This window comes from Montipora capricornis, chromosome 2 (genome assembly GCF_036669925.1).
Source record: "Montipora capricornis isolate CH-2021 chromosome 2, ASM3666992v2, whole genome shotgun sequence".
NCBI lineage: Eukaryota > Metazoa > Cnidaria > Anthozoa > Scleractinia > Acroporidae > Montipora > Montipora capricornis.
In genome coordinates, this window is record NC_090884.1 from 48014078 (window position 1) to 48035350 (window position 21273).

At 35.6% G+C, this 21273-nt stretch overlaps 1 protein-coding gene across 1 annotated transcript in view; it reads left to right on the plus strand.

The window, feature by feature from the left end:
* Window positions 1-21273, plus strand: part of LOC138024807 (adhesion G protein-coupled receptor B1-like) — a 93214-nt gene that overhangs the window by 18713 nt on the left and 53228 nt on the right. Inside the window, exon 8 of the mRNA XM_068871986.1 lies at window positions 1228-1399. Coding sequence (XP_068728087.1) covers window positions 1228-1399 — 172 coding nt within the window. The remainder of the gene's footprint in view (window positions 1-1227; window positions 1400-21273) is intronic.

Below are 21273 nucleotides of genomic sequence, written 5' to 3' on the forward strand. Positions count from 1 at the left end.
ATCATAAATGAGATTAGGCAAAAAGTAAAACTTTGCAAAAAGACCATTTGCATTCAAAACTTTCTTGTGACGTACAGCTGCATATTAAAGTCCCATCTTGATGTGCTGAGTAAGAAGTAAATACATGTAGTCTTTTTAGCTATTTTCTCGCTGAACACGGGCTCCAATAAATCGTGTTTACACTGAAAAAAATATTTTGTTAAGTAAGACTTTTCACAAGTTGGTCGTTTCTTAAGTAAGGACGCGAGGAGGCTCGTTTCCACCATCTTTGGCTTGGCTGACAAAAAGAACAAATAAACCAGAGTTTGAGAAATTCTATGTTTTCCCTCTTCGTTACAACCGTTTGGTGATTGTGCTTGATTTTAGTTGTATCTATTTTAGCTTTATGCTTATCGAATTATTGAATTTATTTATTTATTTATTTATTTATTTGTTTTTATAAGTATTTAGTACACAGCTTCAATGTAAATAAGTGGCAACTTTTTGAATTCTGTGTATAATAAAGTTATTATTATTATTATTATTATTATTATTATTGCGAACATCTCATAAATCAGCAAGTTACTGTTGCAGTCGTCCTCTAAAACCAATTATTGGAAAATTATCAAAGTAAGAAAATAATAAACTGATTAAGAAATTTAATAAACAACTTAGTTAAGAAATTACAGGAATCCGGACCCCAGACCGGACGCTCGATCAGGGATATTTGTTTGTCTAATTTTAGCATGAGGTGATTGGCAAGTTGCTGAATTAACGGATCATCACATTCATTTTTTTCTGACATGAGACAAGGTGTCGTTCGGCCGATGTTTATATGGGGACCTTTGGTTGGAAGTCTGAGTACGAATAGGAGTTGATCTCGTCCCAATACCCTCGTTCTTGTTCCGCTGGACAAGAGTAAGGAGGGCTCTTATTTTGGAACGAGGTTGTAGTCGATTGTAAACCACTTAGCTATTACCATTATGCGTAACGCATAATCTAGAGGGAATAGAAACAGAGAGGGAGGGTAAGAGCGTTTCTATTTCAGCTAAGAGTGTCTTCACTGAAATTTACATATTTAAAGGCCTGGATTGGGTGGTCCCCTCTCTGTACTCCTCGTTTTCTGTTTGCAGAATTGGAAACTACATCGATGATTGTTCTCAGGAGGTATCCGTTCTGTCTTATCATAAAGCGATAATGATGATGACAAAACCCTGATCGGCATCTCGCATCTTTTGTTTTTCTCAGATGATAAATCAACTTACCTCAAAGCTGTTTTGAGACTAAATGACTATAAGTTTAATGCGAGCCTCAAAAATCTATTATCCGAAGAATCCAAGAGACTTGCATATTGGTTAGAAGATCGAATGAAAGATTTGTTTGGAGATGTTATCAGAGGTGCGAATGTGGTTGATTTCAGGTATGGCCATATTTTTATTCTAAGAGCAAAATTGTCAATGTCTTGTTATTTTTGGCAATAGGGTTCTTAGTTTAAACGCCCATTTCTTGGTGTTTTCAAGTCAAAACATATGCGAAGCAAACTCACTATTTGAAAAATCACAGACGTTTCGGGTGTAGAAGTCTTCTTCAATTTTTATGAAAGTGACGACACATTTGAAATTAAATTTGCAAGACATGTTTCGGTCGTGCAACGACCATCTTCAGTTGAAAGTAGAATTAATTTGAAGTTACATTTGAATTTATAATATGCTAATTATGTTAATTTTATGAATTTATAATATGCTAATCATGTTACTTTAACTCTCTCGTTCTAATCAACAAGTTCCATTGTACACTCTTTTTTGTTACCTTTGGCTATTTTGTTAGATTCCCAATTTATTTCACGTTGTTATTTATCTTTGTTTAGCACATTATAAATTCAAATGTAACTTCAAATTAATTCTACTTTCAACTAAGATGGTCGTTGCACGATCGAAACGTGTCTTGCAAATTTAATTTTAAATGTGTCGTCACTTTTATAAAAATTGTTGTTAGTCTGCTTCCTTCCAAGTCTTCTTCAGTGTGAAGAAAACCGTTGAAATACGCGATCAGAAGGATGCGCGCAGCTGAATGGCGGCGCGCGCGCGCGCGTGTGCATGCATCAAGTCATTTAAAAATAAAGTTGAAATTGATGTTAAGTCCATCAGGCCGCATTTCAACGGTTTTCTTCACACTGAAGAAGGGTTCTACACCCGAAAAGTCTGTGATTTTTTAAACAATTACTGACATTTTTTGATATTTATTTTATATCACTCTAATTGTTTATTCATTTTAAAGTGTCACGCATCTCCTACAAAATTTTTCACTATTTGAAAGCTCAGTTACTCGTTAATTCGCGGATATTTTACAAGGTTTATATTGGAAAATCAGAAATTACGAAAAAAATTGGCTGTTCTTAGCTTATTGCTACATCTCGTGCTCGTAGGAAAAAGAAGGCGGGAAAGCAGTCAAAGTCAGCAGCCATCTACTACATATATTTATAGTGTACCTGAAGAAGGCTGGCTTGGCCAATCGAGTTCCTTTTTTTTAGGGTTCAATAGCAAATCGTATTCAAGCTTGTAAAGCGCATGCGCGAAGTTAACATGGCTGGTCAATCTCGACCCCAGAGCTCTTCTCTTGACTGAGGGAGAGAAGAGCTCTGGGGAACCCTGAAACAAACTGTCTTTTCATTGGTTTTCATGAAGAACAATCAAAAGCGTCTCTAATTGGTGCATTCATGTTAGCACGAGGAGTGAGCAGGCGCCGTAAGGTTCAAATAGCCAATTTTTGGCTACAAGAACCCCACGGCGCATTCTCTCCTAGATAGAGTTTCCCAGAGCCTTGGGTCGATCCAAGGCTCTGGTGACGAGAATGATGGCTGGTTAGATAGATAGATATACCTTTATTTAAACACAATAATGTTTAAAGCTATAAGCTTATAGGGTCGTGTTAATCCCTTATAGTGCATGCGCGAGGTTTAAGCCAAATTGCATAGACGTGGATACTTGGAATTGAATGAAAGTAAGCACGAATTTGGTGTCTAATGTGCTCAAACCCCATACAAATGCACTCACCGTTCGCAGTAGACCCATACTAAAAGATGTCGAGCGTTTTCGGAACGGGTTGGCCTTGCGAACTACTTAACGAGGGTTCACTTTACGAGAGAAGCTTTATGAGTGAACATAACGAGAATCGTTGCCATCACTCTAACCTAAATAAGAAATAATAATCTAGCCGACATCTCTACTGTATTTCTTTTTCTTTGACGATCCAGGACACCAGGAAAGCCTGAGTTCCCGCTGATATGCATCACCGGTGGCTCAATTGGTTAAGCATCGGGCTGCCATGCGGGAGGTCGTGAATTCGACTCCGGCCGGACCAACACTCAGGGTCTTAAAATAACTGAGGAGAAAGTACTGCCTTTGTAATTACATCCGCAAATGGTTAAGACTTTCAAGTCTTCTCGGATAAGGACTATAAACCGTAGGCCCCGTCTTACAACCCTTCAATGTTCTCAACCCAGTGGGAGGTGAAACAACCCACACACTATTCGTACAGAGTAGGGCATGGAGCTCCCGGTGTTGTGGTCAGGCCTCATTTCATTCATTCATGTGCTGGGTGAGATCTCTAATGGACTGATAGCGGCTGCCAGCGGCGCCTATATACGCTGATGTCCGATCTCACCCATAGATCCCTTGGTTGTACAGCGCATTTGAATGTTATAATAGAAAATGCGCTATATAAATTAATTATCAATTCAATAAATATTAATACTAATTACCTTTATTTAAGTGTCAAGAGTATTTAGCCCTGAGGCACTAATTGGGGACACCGCTGTACAGAAATGAAATGAAAACAAATCAACACAGCAAATCATATTGGTTTTTGAGGAGAGGAGAAACGGAAATACTCAGAGAAGAGCCTCTCAAAGCAGAGTATAGAACTAACAAACTCAACCCACATACAACGCCTGCCTACTCTGGGAATCGAACCCGGATCACATTGGTGGGAAGCGTCTGCTCTCACCACTGCGCCTTCCCTGCTTGTTGTCCTGTCCCTGCAGTTAACTTGTAACTGAGTATTTAAAAGGTGGGCTGCCTGTACTCAACGCAGAAAATAGTTTCAAAATGGACTCAAGAAATACAGTGGAATTTCAAAACGTCTTTGTGAGTGTTTGCGCAGTCATATTGGCTTACTGAGCTCTAAGAAAAGAAATCATTTCCACAACGATGGAGTTTAGTTCCCAAAAGAATCGGTTTTCTTCTCCATCATGGCCGGACTGTCTGGCCAAATGGGATTCTTTCAATTCGGAGTTGAGGGCCGAAATCTCCCGTAACTGCTAACAGACGGTTAAGCCGTAGCAAAAAGAGAGCCTTGGATCAGATATTGTTTTCATTTCGAGGTCGTGGATTCATAAGCGATTCACTCACTCACTCACTCACTCACTCACTCTTCCAGAATAGGTCATCAGCAAGTTCAAGAGATTAATTTACACAAATGGAAGTTAAAAATAATTATCAATTTGAAAACTACCTGACATTAATTACAAAGCCAGCACACAGAATTCGCCTGACAAGGCTCAGATTAGGATGTCATGCATTTATTTACGAATACAAACTGGCAATTATGAAATAGAGGAGCATTAATCCCAGTAGAAGAGCGAACATGTTTAGTATGCAGAGAAATTGCACAGAAAATGAACAGCATTTCTTGATGTATTGGCGGGGGTATACTACTTTAAGACGTGAGCTGCACTCACATATTTGCTAAGAACAGTCTACTGAAAGAACATATTTGAAGAACAAAAAAAGTTTGATAGTAGAACATGAATTTTTTTTGGAAAACAGTTTCGTACTGGGTGTATTTTACCCAAGGCGAGGACTTCAAGCTAACCACGGAACTGTCTCAAAAAGTGCACTATTCCCACAACCAGGGAATCAAAGACGGCGTAAATGAAGCAATACTGCTTATGTAAATAAAAGAAGCTTTATTTTCAAAATGAAATTTTGTGTCTTTGAAGTAACCAAGACTTAATTCTGTATAAAGGTGATTCGAATTTTTAACGCGAAAACAGTAAAAATACCTCATTTTAAGAGACTGCTGGCGCGTAAACAAGCACGGTGACCCCATTTTTTTATTGCATTTTTTTTAATGTTCATATCATGAATGTTAATTATGCCAAGTTTCCAAAAAAGTTGGATTGTAGAACAATTTCAAGGGAATTAATTACCTTAAGCCGACAAAGACAGGGCTACTCCTGCACTATCATAGCCATGTGGACAGCCGCTACAAGCATGGCTTGCTCTTCACTATGCTTGATCGTGCGCACCGGCTATCATCACCTTGGGCGCATTTTTCGGAACAGTGTGAACGTCTGAGAGAAGTTTTCCGTAAGCTGAGGTATCCGAATCACCTTATTGATTCCGTCATTAACAGGTTTATCACCTCGAGAGTCGCAGTGGACCAGCCTAAACAGCGTACCGATGACGCCATCCGGATAGTTATCCCCTATAAAGATCAGAATTCTGCAGTGTCTGTCAAACGACAACTTAGAGATCTTAGCAGCAAGGTGCAAAGGACCATTCAACCCGTGTTTACTAGCCGCAAGCTTAAACAAGATCTAAGCTTGCCTGAGCCCAAGCCTAACATCGTAACCCAGCAATGCGTTGTTTATTTATTCAAGTGTGACCTGTGCGATGCAGGTTATGTCGGGTATACAAAGGGCCACCTTCACACGCGCGTTGTGGGACACCGTCAAAAGGCGTCATCTATTTACAGGCATTATTGCAAAGAACATAACACTGCTGTTCCGAACAATTTCTTAGCATGCTTCAATATAATCAAGAAATGCACGAACAAATTTGACTGCCTTGTTAATGAAATGCTGTGTATTCAATTCTCTTCGTGCTAAAGTATTTATGTAATTAGCTTGGCACTCTTTTAGTCTTTTATGCAAATTCGTTTCAACTTAGCCTTTTCACAAGCCGCATTTTATCTTTATGTAACCTTGATAATGGCGCAAGATGCACCGAAACGTCGGTTTCTATCACTTATATTTCTTGTTTCATGTATTTCAAAATCGTTTCTTTTAAGATTACTATTACTATTATTACTATTACTCTCACTCACTCACTCACTCACTCATTTTTTATTTACTTACACACACACACACACACACACACACACACACACACACATACTTACCTTCTGTGGTTTACGCGGACCAAGGTGGGAACCAACGTTACAGGGACCAACCGAAATAAGCATGCTATCAGAGCAGTCTCATGTGTGATGGCACAATTGGCAATGACCTTTTAAAATCTACCTTTATTTCGGGGACAACGCCGAATTAAACCATTGGCAGAATATACACACTGGTTTACGAGGACCAAAAAATCCAACCTCTCAGGGTTTGCTTCACACCTACATTACAAAGACCGACCGATTTCATACAGCAGTGAAACCAAGACTTGCCCTCAGTTACATTATCTTTTTTTCCTTAACTACGTTGCTTAAAAAAGGAACCCACCATGTTGTGCTATTTAGCTCAAATAGGCATGTTTTACAAGGATCGGGCCTTGTATAATCCACCTTTCGATCACCTTTGCATTCAGATCAGCACCCAATTGCAAAAAATGAGTCAGTAGACTTTGCAAAATACAGGATGGAGTCGCACTGACTCTAAATTCTTCGTTCCTTCCAACAGGGAATTTGGTATATGTGGAAAACCGCACACCGGTGGCTCAGTTGGTTGAGCACCGGGCTGTCACGCGGGAGGTTGTGAGTTCAACTCCGGCCGGACCAACACTCAGGGTCTTTAAATAACTGAGGAGAAAGTGCTGCCTTTGTAATTACATCTGCAAATGGTTAGACTCTCTAGTCTTCTCGGATAAGGACGATAAGCCGGAGGTCCCGTCTCACAACCCTTCAATGTTCATAATCCTGTGGGACGTAAAAGAACCCGCACACTTGTCGCAAAGAGTAGGGCATGTAGTTCCCGGTGTTGTGGTCTGGTCTTTCTGGTCTGGATAGAGTAGGGTGGAGCACCTCGCATAGGACCTCGAGTCCTGTTCGTGCTCCTTCCCTCTGGGCAGGTTTGCTCAGTAGAAGAGACAAACCAGATGTCTCGTAAAACAAATAAAACAAAACAAAACAAAACCGTGCTGGATAGGGAAGAAATCAAGGGCAAGGTGTACGTACCTTGTATGTTAGGGCTTTCCTGCCCAATCATTTAAGGAATCAAGGTCGTTAATTTGACGATGCAAGACCTGTGCGAAGGGTGGTGTGGTTTGATAGCTTTCAGTTCCTTACGAAGGTCTCTTGATGGGCTGTTGATGGTATACATTTGACGCCTACATTCAAGAAACCACGTTTGAACAAATGTTTATTGTAAGGTTTCCTTTTTTCCATCAAACTGCTTGTAACATTTTTCCTTTTCATAAGTAACGTATATCTCCAATTAGACATATTTTTTAAACTATATTCAATTGCAAGTTATGAACACAAATAAATCTAAAGCTAGTGGTTTTTCCCGTAACAGACGGGTTCCTTACGCGTTACGTACATACTGCATATCCTCGAATAGGGGCCAGGGGGCTAACTTAAAGTTTTTTTCTTTCAACAACTAGACAGTCCTTATTCTGACTAAATTTATGTAACGAAAGGAGGAAAAAACACAACAAAGTAAGTGCAAGCGCAAGCACATGGTGATAGAAATATGCGGAAGTCACTTAAACTGTCGTCTAGGAACTGTTCTCGTATTACAATGCAGGTATAGCTGGAGTTGACAAGGTTACAAAAGTGAAAATGGAAACAGGCTTTCCTCAGTTGTAATGTCCTACAATGTAACACAAGTGGAGAGGGTTAGGCTTATTTGCTATTTTGGCCATGGGGATCCGGCGCTTACTCGAATGATGCGAGGAAATAACCGTATTTACAAATTAAAGATATTTAAAACCGTGTTTACGACAGACGGGAAACGTGAGATACGCGTTGATGTTTTCTTACAAAACTTTGTTCAAAGATAAGAATAGTGCAACTTCCCTGAGAAACTGGAAACAGCGAGCGGCAAATAAAAAAAGTAGGGTAAACATGGACACATGGCCGTTTCTGCCGTTCGCGCTTTTCCGTTTGCCGTAAACTTAACTCTAAATCTCTGAAATGATCAACAATAAGTGTTACGGCTAAAGCGAAGATCGCTTGAGCCTTTTTCCATGTTAAAAATGTAAACAATTATGAATTAGTGAAACGGTAATAGTGGAACAATTACATACATTTGTTAGAACTCTATCCTCATACAAAGCAACACTCAAGCTATACCGTATCCGTTTAAACCTGCAAACAGGCTGATGGGCCCCTTGAACCGAAGAAGCTAGGAAAAGTTACCTATACAATCGTGCTAGTTGTTTTAGCTCTTTGTTTCAATCACGGCTGTGCGGCTAACTCTTTACAGCCTTTAAGGGCGGATTTAGAGGAAGGTGACCTGCGGCTTTCTAATACAACTGGTATTCTGCAGAGGTCACCAGTCAGCTACTCCATTCCTTAGTGGTGTATCCCCTCCTCCGAAAAATCCCGGATCCGCCCTTGGCCCTCTGTACTGAAACTGATGCTTACAGTAAGAACTTCTTTTACAGCCTACTGTTTAGTTTAAGTATTTGCCTTTGCGTCGAACATACGAATGATCGAACATGTTAACAGTGTTAATGTATTCGATTGGGCGTCTTTTTAATAATTCACCTTTTACAAAATTCACAGCAACCCAATCGCGGCTACCAAGGTAATACCCTTCTTAAACGCACTCTTAGGCTTAAAATTGAGAAAGCCATACCGTTATAAAATTGTATGGTAAAACCCGAAGGAATCCGATTTGATTAGTCAAAGTAAACAAAAAAACTAGTTTTGTTGCTAATGGAATTTCATTACGCCGTTTCAATGGTTAACGGTATTATCACTTGTGCATCTTCTCAATTGCATCCTCATGATTTCGTTTATCAAGTTTAATTTCCAATAAAATCTATCAAACCTCGAGGATTGTCTGGTGTTTTTGTTTTTTCTGATGTGGCCAGATTTTACTGTAGTTTTGCTAACCTACTTTTGTGGGTTTTTGAGAAATCAGCAACTGAAGCCAAAAAGATAGGGTGTTTTTGCTGAGATTTCCTGTTGCCAAGGTAACTTATACGACACAATAATGACCCTGTCTTTATCAGCAATAATTGGTGTTTCATATGGTGTCATAACATTGCTGTTACGTGATACATCGTTGTAGTGCCAATCCTTCTAAAGAGAGTGTCTCTTCGAAGTGTTGAAAGCGGTTAGAGCCACCTTACGGTAAAATGTTTCTTCTGTGAATTTATACGAATAAAATAAACCATGATGAGTTTTTCATCAATCACAACGCATTTTATTGCACCGTCGCTTAATTTATTTTCTTACCATTATTCTCTGCAGGAAAATCTGCAAGTAAATTTAAAACAAAATTTGTTGTTGAAAACACCTTTGAATTGTTATCTTACTTAGGCAATTATGATAGAATGAGTGCGTAATCACTTCGGCACTCCAGTCCAAATAAACCCTCCACACACGCACTCGATCTGGACTGCGACATTGCCTGGCTGAGTCTTATGATCCTGTTAAAAGTATTGTGTGATCTTGGAAGCAAAGAATCTAACCCTTTTATCGACTTTATTCGGTTCTTCAGATATGATTCAATTTGCTAAAATTGTTTTCATGTTCATTATTCAACCGTTCCTCATCCGATCATATCAACGTCTCATAATATAGGTAGTCACTTACACTGATCCTCTATGGTATCCTCGTTCCCGTTGTCCTCTTCTTCCGAGGAGGATTCTGAAAGAACGAATGCGATCATGAATAACTAGTATTACCAGTAGGTGAAGTCTCTTAAAATACTCCTTATGTCAAAGCAAAATCTTCTCAATCCAGCTTTAACTTAAACTTCTAATTCTTACGTATTACTGCCGTAAGGTTACTCCACTGTACAAAATTTTTCCCTCATCAGATCATTACATCCAATTTGCTTTACTCTTCCTAAGTTTACCTTACTTAATAATGTCTCCATGTCCCTAATACTCACCTTCTGATCCACTATCATTTGTTATATCGGGAATATATACCAAGTGAATAACAAATATTAATAACTTATCCGTTGTTATAACAATTTCAGTTTAGTACTAGGCAATTTTTTTTACCCTGTACGCTGGTATTGCACGTTCACAAGTTTCACACAAGCTGGGGAACTGTCATTCTTAAAGGTACCATCTCTATTAAGAAATTCATCACGCCTCAGTTGTTCAAAACGTGGATAACGCTATCCACCGGATAAATCACTATCCAGTCCATAAGTCATAGCGGAGAAAAGGATGGCTCAAGGCGACGTAGTCGCAAAATTGATTGGCACACGGTGGCAGAGTTTTGCTTTGCAAAGCAAGGGTGCCAACCCTTTAAAATTTTCTTTTAAAAATGGCGATTGTGATGATTTCAATATGGTGAGGCAATTGCCTTGAAGAATGTAGTACATCACTACTAATCATCTGATGGTACAATTTTACGAAAATAATTTTATGGAAATTGTATCATAAAATAATTTTGTGGAAACTATATCATTTTATATTTTTATGGAGATCACATTGTTTTTTGATATGGATCCAAGGCCTTTAAGATTTAGCGAGCGGCCGCAATGCGGCCGCAATGGAATAAACGAGAGTTTTCGAAGAAAACCGAAGTGTTCAATGCGAGGGTTACGCACTTTTGTTATGATTTCATTGTATGATTATATTGTTATGGTTTTACTAATGATTGCAATTTTATGGTGATCATTTGATGATGCAATTTTTGGAAACTATATGGTTTTATAATTTTTATGGCTAAATGTTATGATTCTCATATCATTGTAAAAGTATTACAGACAACCATATTGCGTTTTCAAGCAGTTTAAAAGCGATGGAGTGTGCTTCTGTTTATGATCCATTGCGATGACTATCATGAGGTGATTTCACACAACTGGCTAAAGTTAGATAATCATTTCATAATATATACTACTTAACCAAATGGTTTGCGTCTTTTGCTTTTTTCAACTTATTGGCCAAAAAATCAGTATTTCTGGTTATATACTATTTTTTGTCGTATTGTTTTATGTTATGAAATCATTTCCTTTTCTGTAAAATGATATATCGTTAAATCATATAAATCATTGATGTTTTAATAGATTAAAATTGGAATTGATTATATCTTTTTATAAGATTATCAAACATTCATTTATACCATAAAAATTATTATTTCCTTTCATAAATACGTTCTTAAAATTTTAAATTTTTGTATCATTACATGACATGACATCGATTAATAAGATTCCAAATATACAAATTGGTCTCTTTTATTCTCGTTGAACCTGAAATCGTATTAATTACTTTTATGTAATTATCAATGCCTAAAATTTGTAATATCATATTGCTTTTATGATATTTCATGTATATTAGCCTATAAAATATTTTAAAATATAATCTATATATATTTGTGCAATGATATGAATAAAATATTGAAAAACGAATATCTAAGATGAACTTTTTGTGATTTATAGTTACAAGAATCCATACCTAAAAGTCAAACATGTTGTCAAAATCAGACTTTAATCAATGATAATGGCAGAAATGTTTGTACAAACTGCGCTCGAGTAAATAGCTATCAGACGGCCAACGAATACGTTGATTTCCGCTCTAATAAATATAAATTTGTCCGAAAAAAGAGCCAGTACAAAAGGAAATATCACATTGAAAAGATGATAATAAGCCATACTGAAAACGGGACACAAATGTCGTATAATAATACACATGAAATACTTCGAATATTTAATGAAATAGAAAAGACTCTTCCACAAGTCATTGGTAATCGTGAACGAATGATTAATTGAATTTTATTTTAAGAAATTAAAGTATTTCAAATGATGAATTTACCTTATCAGCAAATAAATGCTTTGTCGTAATATTTTTTCAATTTTGTCTATAGGAGGACATAAATCAATAATGATATCATCGGTCACTTTCATTTCGTTGATTAGCTCTTCGTGATCAAAGTGTATCCCTCTTAAATATGATCTAAGATTGACAAGCATTTTTTGATACGTTGTGTATGCAAATTTTGCCATCTCTATCAATTTTTTGTAGCTTTTAATCTGGAAGCCAGTTTTAACTAAAATACTGGTCCCGGAAATTGTTCCCAAAACGACTTGATTCAGTGTTAAAGCGCCTGCTATACTGCCTGAAACAACAAGTCCTGTTGAATTCAAGTTAAACACAAGATTCAATCTCTTGTAATGTTTAAATGCTCTCTTATAACACCAATAATTTTTTTATGATAACACTTGTAATAAGATTTCAATTTATTGATTTGGTCCTTTGTCAAATTTTGACTTATACGATTCCAGTCAAAGATATTTTTCATATTATATATAAAGAGAATTTTTTAAAATCCATGTAAAACCAGAAACATGACCAAACAAGGGTGAGTTTTTCAAACATCCAGCAGTTAACCATCTGTTAGGAGCATACCAATAACCCCTCCCTAAACCATGCTTTCGATAGAAACTACCTTAAGAATCATATAAACAACTATGGATGTGAAACGATTTATATCTTCCCAATGTTATTTCTAAAAAACGAGTCAGGCACGAATTTCCAGGACCGATTAACCCAATCTCCTTGGTTATTATTTTTGAGATTTTTTTTTATCGGAATAATTTCGAGTAGATGTTTACATCCAACGTATTGGTATGGTAAAGTACTTTTCAGTATTTGATCATCAATATTGCTATGTATTTGTTTCATTTCATTGAAAAAACGATCAATATATTCTAAACATTCTTTGGGTGAATCAATTTATATTATTTGGTCATATTAATTTAGTCTAGACAACAAACTTAAAAATAGTTGTTATTAAGGCACCATGTATTCTATATAAAAGTGTAACACTTGATTTTTTTTAATGCTGATGATAAATTTATCGTAATTAATCCTTTAAAGGTTATTAAGTTCACATTGCGAGTAAATATTTTGTCGTTGTTGAAAATTTAAATTGTGGATATATGGGTTGGTAGCTCCCATTAAAAAAATAAATTTAACCTGATTTACAGGTCATTAGAGTAGAAACTGAATTTTTTTATACGAGATTGAGGTGGTACGTAAGCTTCCACGCAAATATTGTGTAAAATTTTTAAATAGTTTACCATTCATATTTAGTTGCACATTCATTTTAAACTGCTTTCGATGCTGTAAAAGCACTATGATAATCGTAAACCTCACTACTAAGATCGGATTCAAATCCTTCTACACCATAAATAACATTGTAAATAGGGGCTTTGCTTGCACCCTGTGGATCATCATCGACATGAATGGTGCAGTACAAATATATCGGTGTACTTAAAATATGATGTATCCACTTTAACAATAGACCGTGTGTAATAAATATTACCGATTTTCTTTCAGTAACAGTTGTAAACTAAATTAAAGTAGACCTTATTTAACGTCGATAACTCGTAACAGTAATTAAACTGACAAACCTGAGGTCGACGGTGCGCTCATTTTACTCTCCCCTCTCCATCAGTGCTCCGTTTTACGGGTATTTAAAGCCACTTAGCTACACGGAAAGGAAAGAAGTCGAAACAAGGATGCGAGATCCGGGAATCGAACTCAGGACCTCTTGCACCAAGGCCGCGCACTAACCGACTGTGCCATCCCTGCTCCTAGATTGTACATTGCTGAAACCACAGCTCTATTTTATTCCAAACAGCTCTGTTGGTTGTAATCCATTTTGCACAAGTGGTGCAATTGTTTTGAAATTAACATTCCACAGAGAAAAACGGTTATAACCCACTTTCGATATATTAAAATTCAGTTGTAAACGAAAGGCACCATCTCGAGACTCTGGAGAATAAACTCATACAAATCCTCATATTTACTCCCCAGAGCCTCGAGATGATGCCTTTTGTTTAGGACTGAATTTCAATATATCCAAAGTGGGCTATTCTAGATCTAAAATTATTGTCCGATTTTATTAAAAGACAATTTATAATTTTTTATCATAAGTGTGGGGTCTATTTTGGTATTCATTTATCCCAATTATTTCAATACTATACTCTTCACATATCTCATTAACATCCGCCATTATATATTGAAATACATTGATAGCAGGATGTGAGTTTTTAACATGACTTTTGCTTAATTGCTCCAAAGTAATAACGTCTTTGTTATTTGTACCGTCAGATAAATTAATTATTTTGTTGTTATTTTAATCAAGATTTGATGTAACTGCTTTATCCATTTTTCATTCAATTTTGTGGTAACATAATTTATTAACAGCATAATAACCGAAAGTCGGTTTGTCTTTTATTCCAATCAATTCATTTCTATTCATACTCAAAGGAGCAAACATAATACCATGTGTCTTGTTATTTAAATAATTTGGATTGACGTATGCTATCTGCTTTTTGCTGCAATTGTAACGCATTTACAGCATCATCGTTTTTAGTCCCTTGTGCCATATTAAAGATCTTTTTACCTCCCATGTCTAAATCTTGTTGTATGCTTTCGTCTAATTTTTGAGCTAAATGAGTATCAACGTATGAACGTCTAACGGTAGCGTTTTGGTTGAGAGCACTCGCTAGATTGAGTATTTGCCTCTCGTTGCTAGGTGTTGAACTTGAAAAGAAAATAGAGTTTTGTAATTCACCGTCTGTGAATTATTCAAATAGTGACAGTCTTCGTATTTTTCATTTAATACGTCGGACTCGCTATGATTCAACAGATCCGAATCGGAGACGCTGATCCTTGAACCGTTGTTTTAGACAAATCAGCTAAATTTTGTGTTTGTGAAGGGTAACGACTATGGCAAGCCGTTTGTAGCAAAATTTAATCTTAGATATATATTTTCAATCTTTAAATAAAGGTTTAATTTAAAGTCATAAAAGGCTTTCAATGCAATCCAATCCTTAAATTTTATATGCAGTGCAATACCGCAAATACTGATTCAATCCAATCCTTAAATTTTATATGTAATGCAATACCACAAATATTGATTCAATCCAATCCTTAAAATTTATATTTAATCCAATATCACGAATATTGATTCCATCCAATTCTTAAATTTTATGTGTAGTGCAATACCACGAATATTGATTCAAAGCAACCCTTAAATTTCTATGCAATCCGAAAATATATGTTCAATCTTCCTGGGACGAGCGCGGCCATATAGAACCAGAGCACCCCATCTCAAGGCATTATTTTCGGGAAATAGCTTCGTCAACCTCTGTCTGACTCTTCGACGTTGAATCCGTAACCCAATAGATTTCAGGTAACCGGCTGTTATGTTTCATCTAGTAATCTTGAATCAGATCCGGTCGAGTCTTTCATCAGGTAATTTGTTCAAAGCCCGATCATATCCTATAAACCATACTCTGCTACTCATCTGTTAACTGTCCATCTCGAAACTCCGAGTGAATTCCCAGTGAATTCTCCAAGTGAATTCCGAGTCCTCGCAGTTCTTCTAGCATCTCAAAAGAAATTCTGAGAGATGGTCTTCCGGGATTTTTTCCTTTATCCCTATCTATCGTACCTGAATCCGCAGCCACAGTAGACGGAGTGATAGTCCGACAACGAAGCATACATACATACATACATACATACATAAACTTTATTCAAGTGTCTATAACTATTTAGCTCTTAGCTAAGAGCTAATTGGGGACACTTAATTAAAATTGATCAATAAAATTAAGATTAAAAAGATAAAATTGATAGATACATGTAAAGATTTACAAATTTAAATACAGTTAACGATTAACTGTAAAAAGAGTTAATTATTTACAATGCTACTAACATTACTAATTTAGTTAAACATATAAATAATTTAAAAAGGGACTAAAATCAGAAGTTATCGTCAGGACTGGCACACTTGACAATTACAGCTCCCGTCCAATAATCCTTTCATGTCCATACCTCGGATTGCATATTAAACACATCTACTAAGGCCCCAGCGATGGAATCGAGATTTTCCTTGTCCCTCGTGTCTAGGGTTGCAACTTACACTCTTTCATCGACCTAAGCAGGCTAATTGTTTGATCAAGAACTTCGGCCTGCGTTTCTGCAGCTTCTGTATCAAAGTTCTCAAATAGTATATCGTCTCGGTTCTATCCACAAATTCTCCTAGAAATTTGGGAAACTCAACTTCTATGTCAAATTTTTCTTCTCACTCTGCTGCCATCTTTTGTTCTATACCTTGGACAGTTTACTCTGGTTCTATATGGCCGCCCTCGTCCCAGGAAAATTGAACATATATTTTCGGATTGCATATAAATTTAAGGATTGCATTGAATCAATATTCGTGGTATTGGATTAAATACAAAATTTAAGGATTGGATTGAATCAATATTTGTGGTATTGCATTACATATAAAATTTAAGGATTGGATTGCATTGAAAGCCTTTTATGACTTTAAATTAAACCTTTATTTAAAGGATTGAACATATATATCTAAGATTAAATTTTGCTACAAACGGCTTGCCATAAACGACACTCTTATTGTTGACGGGTGCAATACGCTGTAGATCATAAAACCTTTTTGTTCCAGGGATCAACTGGTTTGTTTGTGTAATAACAACATATGATTTATTTGAATCATGGTTACCTATAACATGCTCAACGTCTGGAAAGTAGATATGACTATTCATATTTCTTTGGTTATCTGTGATTAATCTCAAATTTTGCTGTTGAGAATCTTGAAAGTGTAGCGACGTCATCTGAAGAGACCCAGTGGCACTTTAAAATGCGGCTTTATCAATTGAAATAACCCCAAGTACAAATCCATCTATTAAAGTATGTTGTTTTATTTTTTTTTTTTATAGCATCATTGTTATTTGAGCCTTCTTTTAAAATTTATTAATTTTTTTTATTGCATAACATAATTATTGTCTGTTAATTTAAATCCTAACCCATTTGGCTCTGGTAGCCCTTGTTTCTGAGTTTGTGAACTTGAATCAAGTTTTCGTTCATTAAAAATGCCCATTTACTATTAAATTATATATTTGCATAAAAATTTCTTTTAACGGATTTCATAGGCTTATCAACGTATAAAAATGAATATGGCTTTTTTCTGGCTTTAATATGTTGATCCTCTTAAACTCCAAGCTCATGGGTTGTTAAATTTATTTCATTTGTTGATGGAAAATCATAAACACAAAAATCCGAACAACTTAATCTTATATCTGATATGACTGTGACAAATATATTACATTACAGCTTTTACGTCTACCTTGTATAGAATAATTAATTATAGGTTTTTGGTTCTTTCTGTCACGTAATCATCAAAAACAACAATCTTTTCACATTCATTTTCCAAATCTTTAAAAGGAATAATTTCATGATTGGAATAATTAATGACATTATCATCAACCTGATTACCAATATCTACTAATTTTTCAATCATCTGTTTGCAATTGTCTTGCTCCAATTTTTTTGCATATAAATACAGCTGATCATAATACAACAAAGGATTCATTAACATATGATACAGCATTCAAAACGTGTTTTTGGGCATATATGAATATCATTGTTTGAGATTATTGTTTTTTACGGTTATTAAAATAAAAATTTGGTATTTCCCTTGTATATGTTATACAAAAAGATAAGTTAACATAAGCTAAGATAAGTTTATATAATGTATTTATATTAATGGATATTGAAAGATGTAAAAGAACTAACTATTCCAAAAACCCAATCAGGAAAAATGACTAAAATTGTTCGTGATAGTATTAAAACTACTCAAGTTTCAAAACAAGATGCTTATGAAGGAACATAGGAAATTTCCAAACCAGTTATTGATGTACAAAAGAGTGTTAAGCAGAGTATTGGTGACAAACAAGATAAAATGATTGAACAACTTCGAAAAAAATAAAAAAAGCCCTTACCAGTGGTTTAGAAATTTTAGTACTTTATAATCAAGCACCAGACTCATCAACAAAAAAAAAACAAAATTACCTCTTGATTATAAACCAGCCATGATGGCACCAAAAATGAAGTCAAAGTTGGATGAAGGATTTGATGTAAATGAAATGCAAATATTAATTCAATAGGAATTATAACCACCATCAAAAGTATTAGATGCTTCCATTAAAGGAGATATTGACATTAATGAATATGATGAAAATATTGGTGAATTGTTGAGAAAACTTTGTCAAAAAAAGGTAATTTATCAACTTCTAAAAAAGCAAAAACAAAAAACAAAGAGAAAATTGATGCGTTGACTTAAGATATCAAATTAATGCAAAAATACAGAAATAGAATTGGTATTATTGAAGAGGTTAAAAAAAACTTTACAGTCAGGTAGCTATAGTGGTACGGACTTACACACAGAAGAAACGAGATGCTTATAAAATTAACCCAGAAACTGTTACCTATGGAAATTTAATAATTGATGTTCCTAAACCGTATGGGCAACTTAAATTAACATTTTACCAAGATAAGAAAAAGGTATATGATAAACAAGTCGATTTTGATACTCTTGATTTGCTTACAAAGAGATTCAATAGGAAAAAGAAATACAGTCCTTTATCAAAAATGGGGTTTGATGATTTGAATAGAATCTGTGAAATCCCTATTCATAGAACAAGTAAAAAGTACAAAAAAAATGGGAAGTGGAGTTGTTTATTACAACAATGTTAAAGATCTTATGGATAGATTGCAATTATTAGGTGGATCAATTTTAGCTGCAAATAATGGAGTCAAAAATGAATTTTCTCAAATTGTTCAGACATTAACCAAACTTGGTGTTATAAACAACAATCAGCTCAATGATTTAATTAAAGAATATGTAATATAATAATATACAATGCAAGAAAGAGCAATTCGTATTTCATCTATTAACAGAGAGAAAATAGGAAAAGGCAGACCTGATAACTTTATCATAAATTTTAATATATTTGTGTTATCGTCATATAAAGTTGTCATTGAAATCAGCAATAATTATCAATTAGATCTTAGAGAAACAGAATTTGGAGATTTAATAGGATTTGATAAAAAATTATAACAAAAACAGAGCATGGATGAAAATTACCTAATATTACAAATTCTATTGATGCTTTATATATCAATTCAGATGGCATAACTGATTCAATTGTTGACGGTAAAAGTACAAATACTTTAGGAGTAATACCAGCTGATAATCTCACACGATCATATTCTTTTTCAATTGAAACATAAAGAGTATTATTTTCTCCAGTAGCATCCAATAATGTATCCCAAATGAGATTTTGCAAGTTAATCATACAAGCTAATCATGCGTGATGCGACTGGCCACGATGTATTGTGGTCCACGTTTATGTCGTTTTTCCTCCTTTACGGACAGCTGTTCTCCGCGATAGAACAGTCTAGAAGACGTCTAAATGGGGTATCTTATCGCTGGAGTGGTTTTGATTATGAGAAATGGACGAACGTAAGGGAATTTCAAGATTATTTAGCCTGGGTTTCACTGGTTTTCCGAGGCGAGAGTTTAGTTGATCATTTGCATGGTCATTTGCATGCTGATTGCGGTCTATTGCATTGGCTGCCCTGGAATTCAAACAATGGTTGTTTTTGGACGCTTCATTGCGTTGCTGGACTCCTCAAACACTCGTCGCGGTTTGCTAAAGATCAAGTTAAGGCAACACAAAAGACCGTGTGCTTTCTATGCGAACTAAATAAAGGCTTCCTTTGATTTAATATGGCGAGGAAGACCGTTAAATTCCATCGCCCCTGTAAAATAAAAAGATCTCTTGGTGACCTCAAAGTTGACTTTTGGAAAATGAATGTCATTACAGCGTTTGGTCGTAAATGTGTATTCAGAAGTATTTTAATTAAAATAATTATTCAGATAAGGCGGTACTGAACCATCAAGGCATTTTCTAGCTAACAAGACAATATGAAGTTTTCGTCTATTAATCAAGGGTACTAGACCCAAAGTAGCATTCATCTCTTTAGTATCGAGACCAGAATTTGGAAAAATTAACTTCGCAGCTCTATGCTGTAAGCTCTCGAGTACATCAGAGTTAACTTTACCACAGCCGTGCCAGGCCACATCACAGTAATCAAAAATAGGTACACTCATGGTCTTGTAAAGGTGTTTAGCAGTAGCCATGGGAATAGAAATTCTCAAACGCCTAAAAACACCCAATTTCCTCGAGACCTTATTGACCACGTGCTCAATATGGTTGTTAAAACTCAAGTGCTGATCAATCCCAACACCAAGATATTTGAAAGACTCAGATTTTGTCAAAGAAGATCCATTGCAAGATAAGCTTAAACTATCCTCCCGCTTAAGTCGTTGGTGTGAGCCATAAATTACATATTCAGTCTTGCTCATATTTAGAAAAAGCTTATTTTCTTTCATCCACGAAGAAATACGGTTGATATCATTGTTAAGGCTTGCTTTTAACTCAATAGCAGTTTTAGCGGTAAAAAACAACACTGTATCGTCTTTTTTTTTTTTTTTTCAGTTTATTCTCTCACAAAAATATACATTGCATCTTCCTCTGCTCGCATATAGCTCAGCTAGTCGAGGCGGGCAGAGGACACTTGAACATAAAGTAATTCAATAGCAGGAGATTAAGAAAAGAAAATAAAGGAAAAGAAAGAAAAAAGGAAGATAGGTCTATATAAACGATACAAAGATAAACTAGACTTATTACAATACGTTGCAAAAAGTTACAGAGTTACAAGCCTATTTTACATTCATCTTGCTTAATTTATTAACTAAAGTAGGTGTGTCAACATAAGTATCCTCCAGTTCCAATATACGTAAAAGGAGCTGATGTAAAGAAACTTTAAATTTATGTTTAGGGAGTATTCGGATAGTTTGAGGAATCCTGTTCCAAATTCTTGCACCAAATATAGAAAATGAATGTTTTAACTGATTTGTCCTGGAATATTTAATGTTAAAACTACCTGTCTCTGAAAACCTAGTATTATAGCTATGCATTTGTGTAGGATAAAGAAATAGGTTAGAAATGTTTGCCGAGTTGTTAGAAACGTCATGCATAATAGTGCAAACTGACTTGCAGTATTGAAAGTTCAGCGGGAGGATATTATAGTGATTAACGGGATCGCATGAGATCTGCATGGAGAAAAGTGTATTAAACGATTATTTCGATTATTAAACGATTATTTCTGCATAAAGCAGAACTTGAGAGAGGCAGATGCAGGAGGGCATGTCGTTTATGTACAATATAAAGAGCAGGGGCCCCAGAATTGCCCCTTGAGGGACTCCAGAAGCTATATCCAG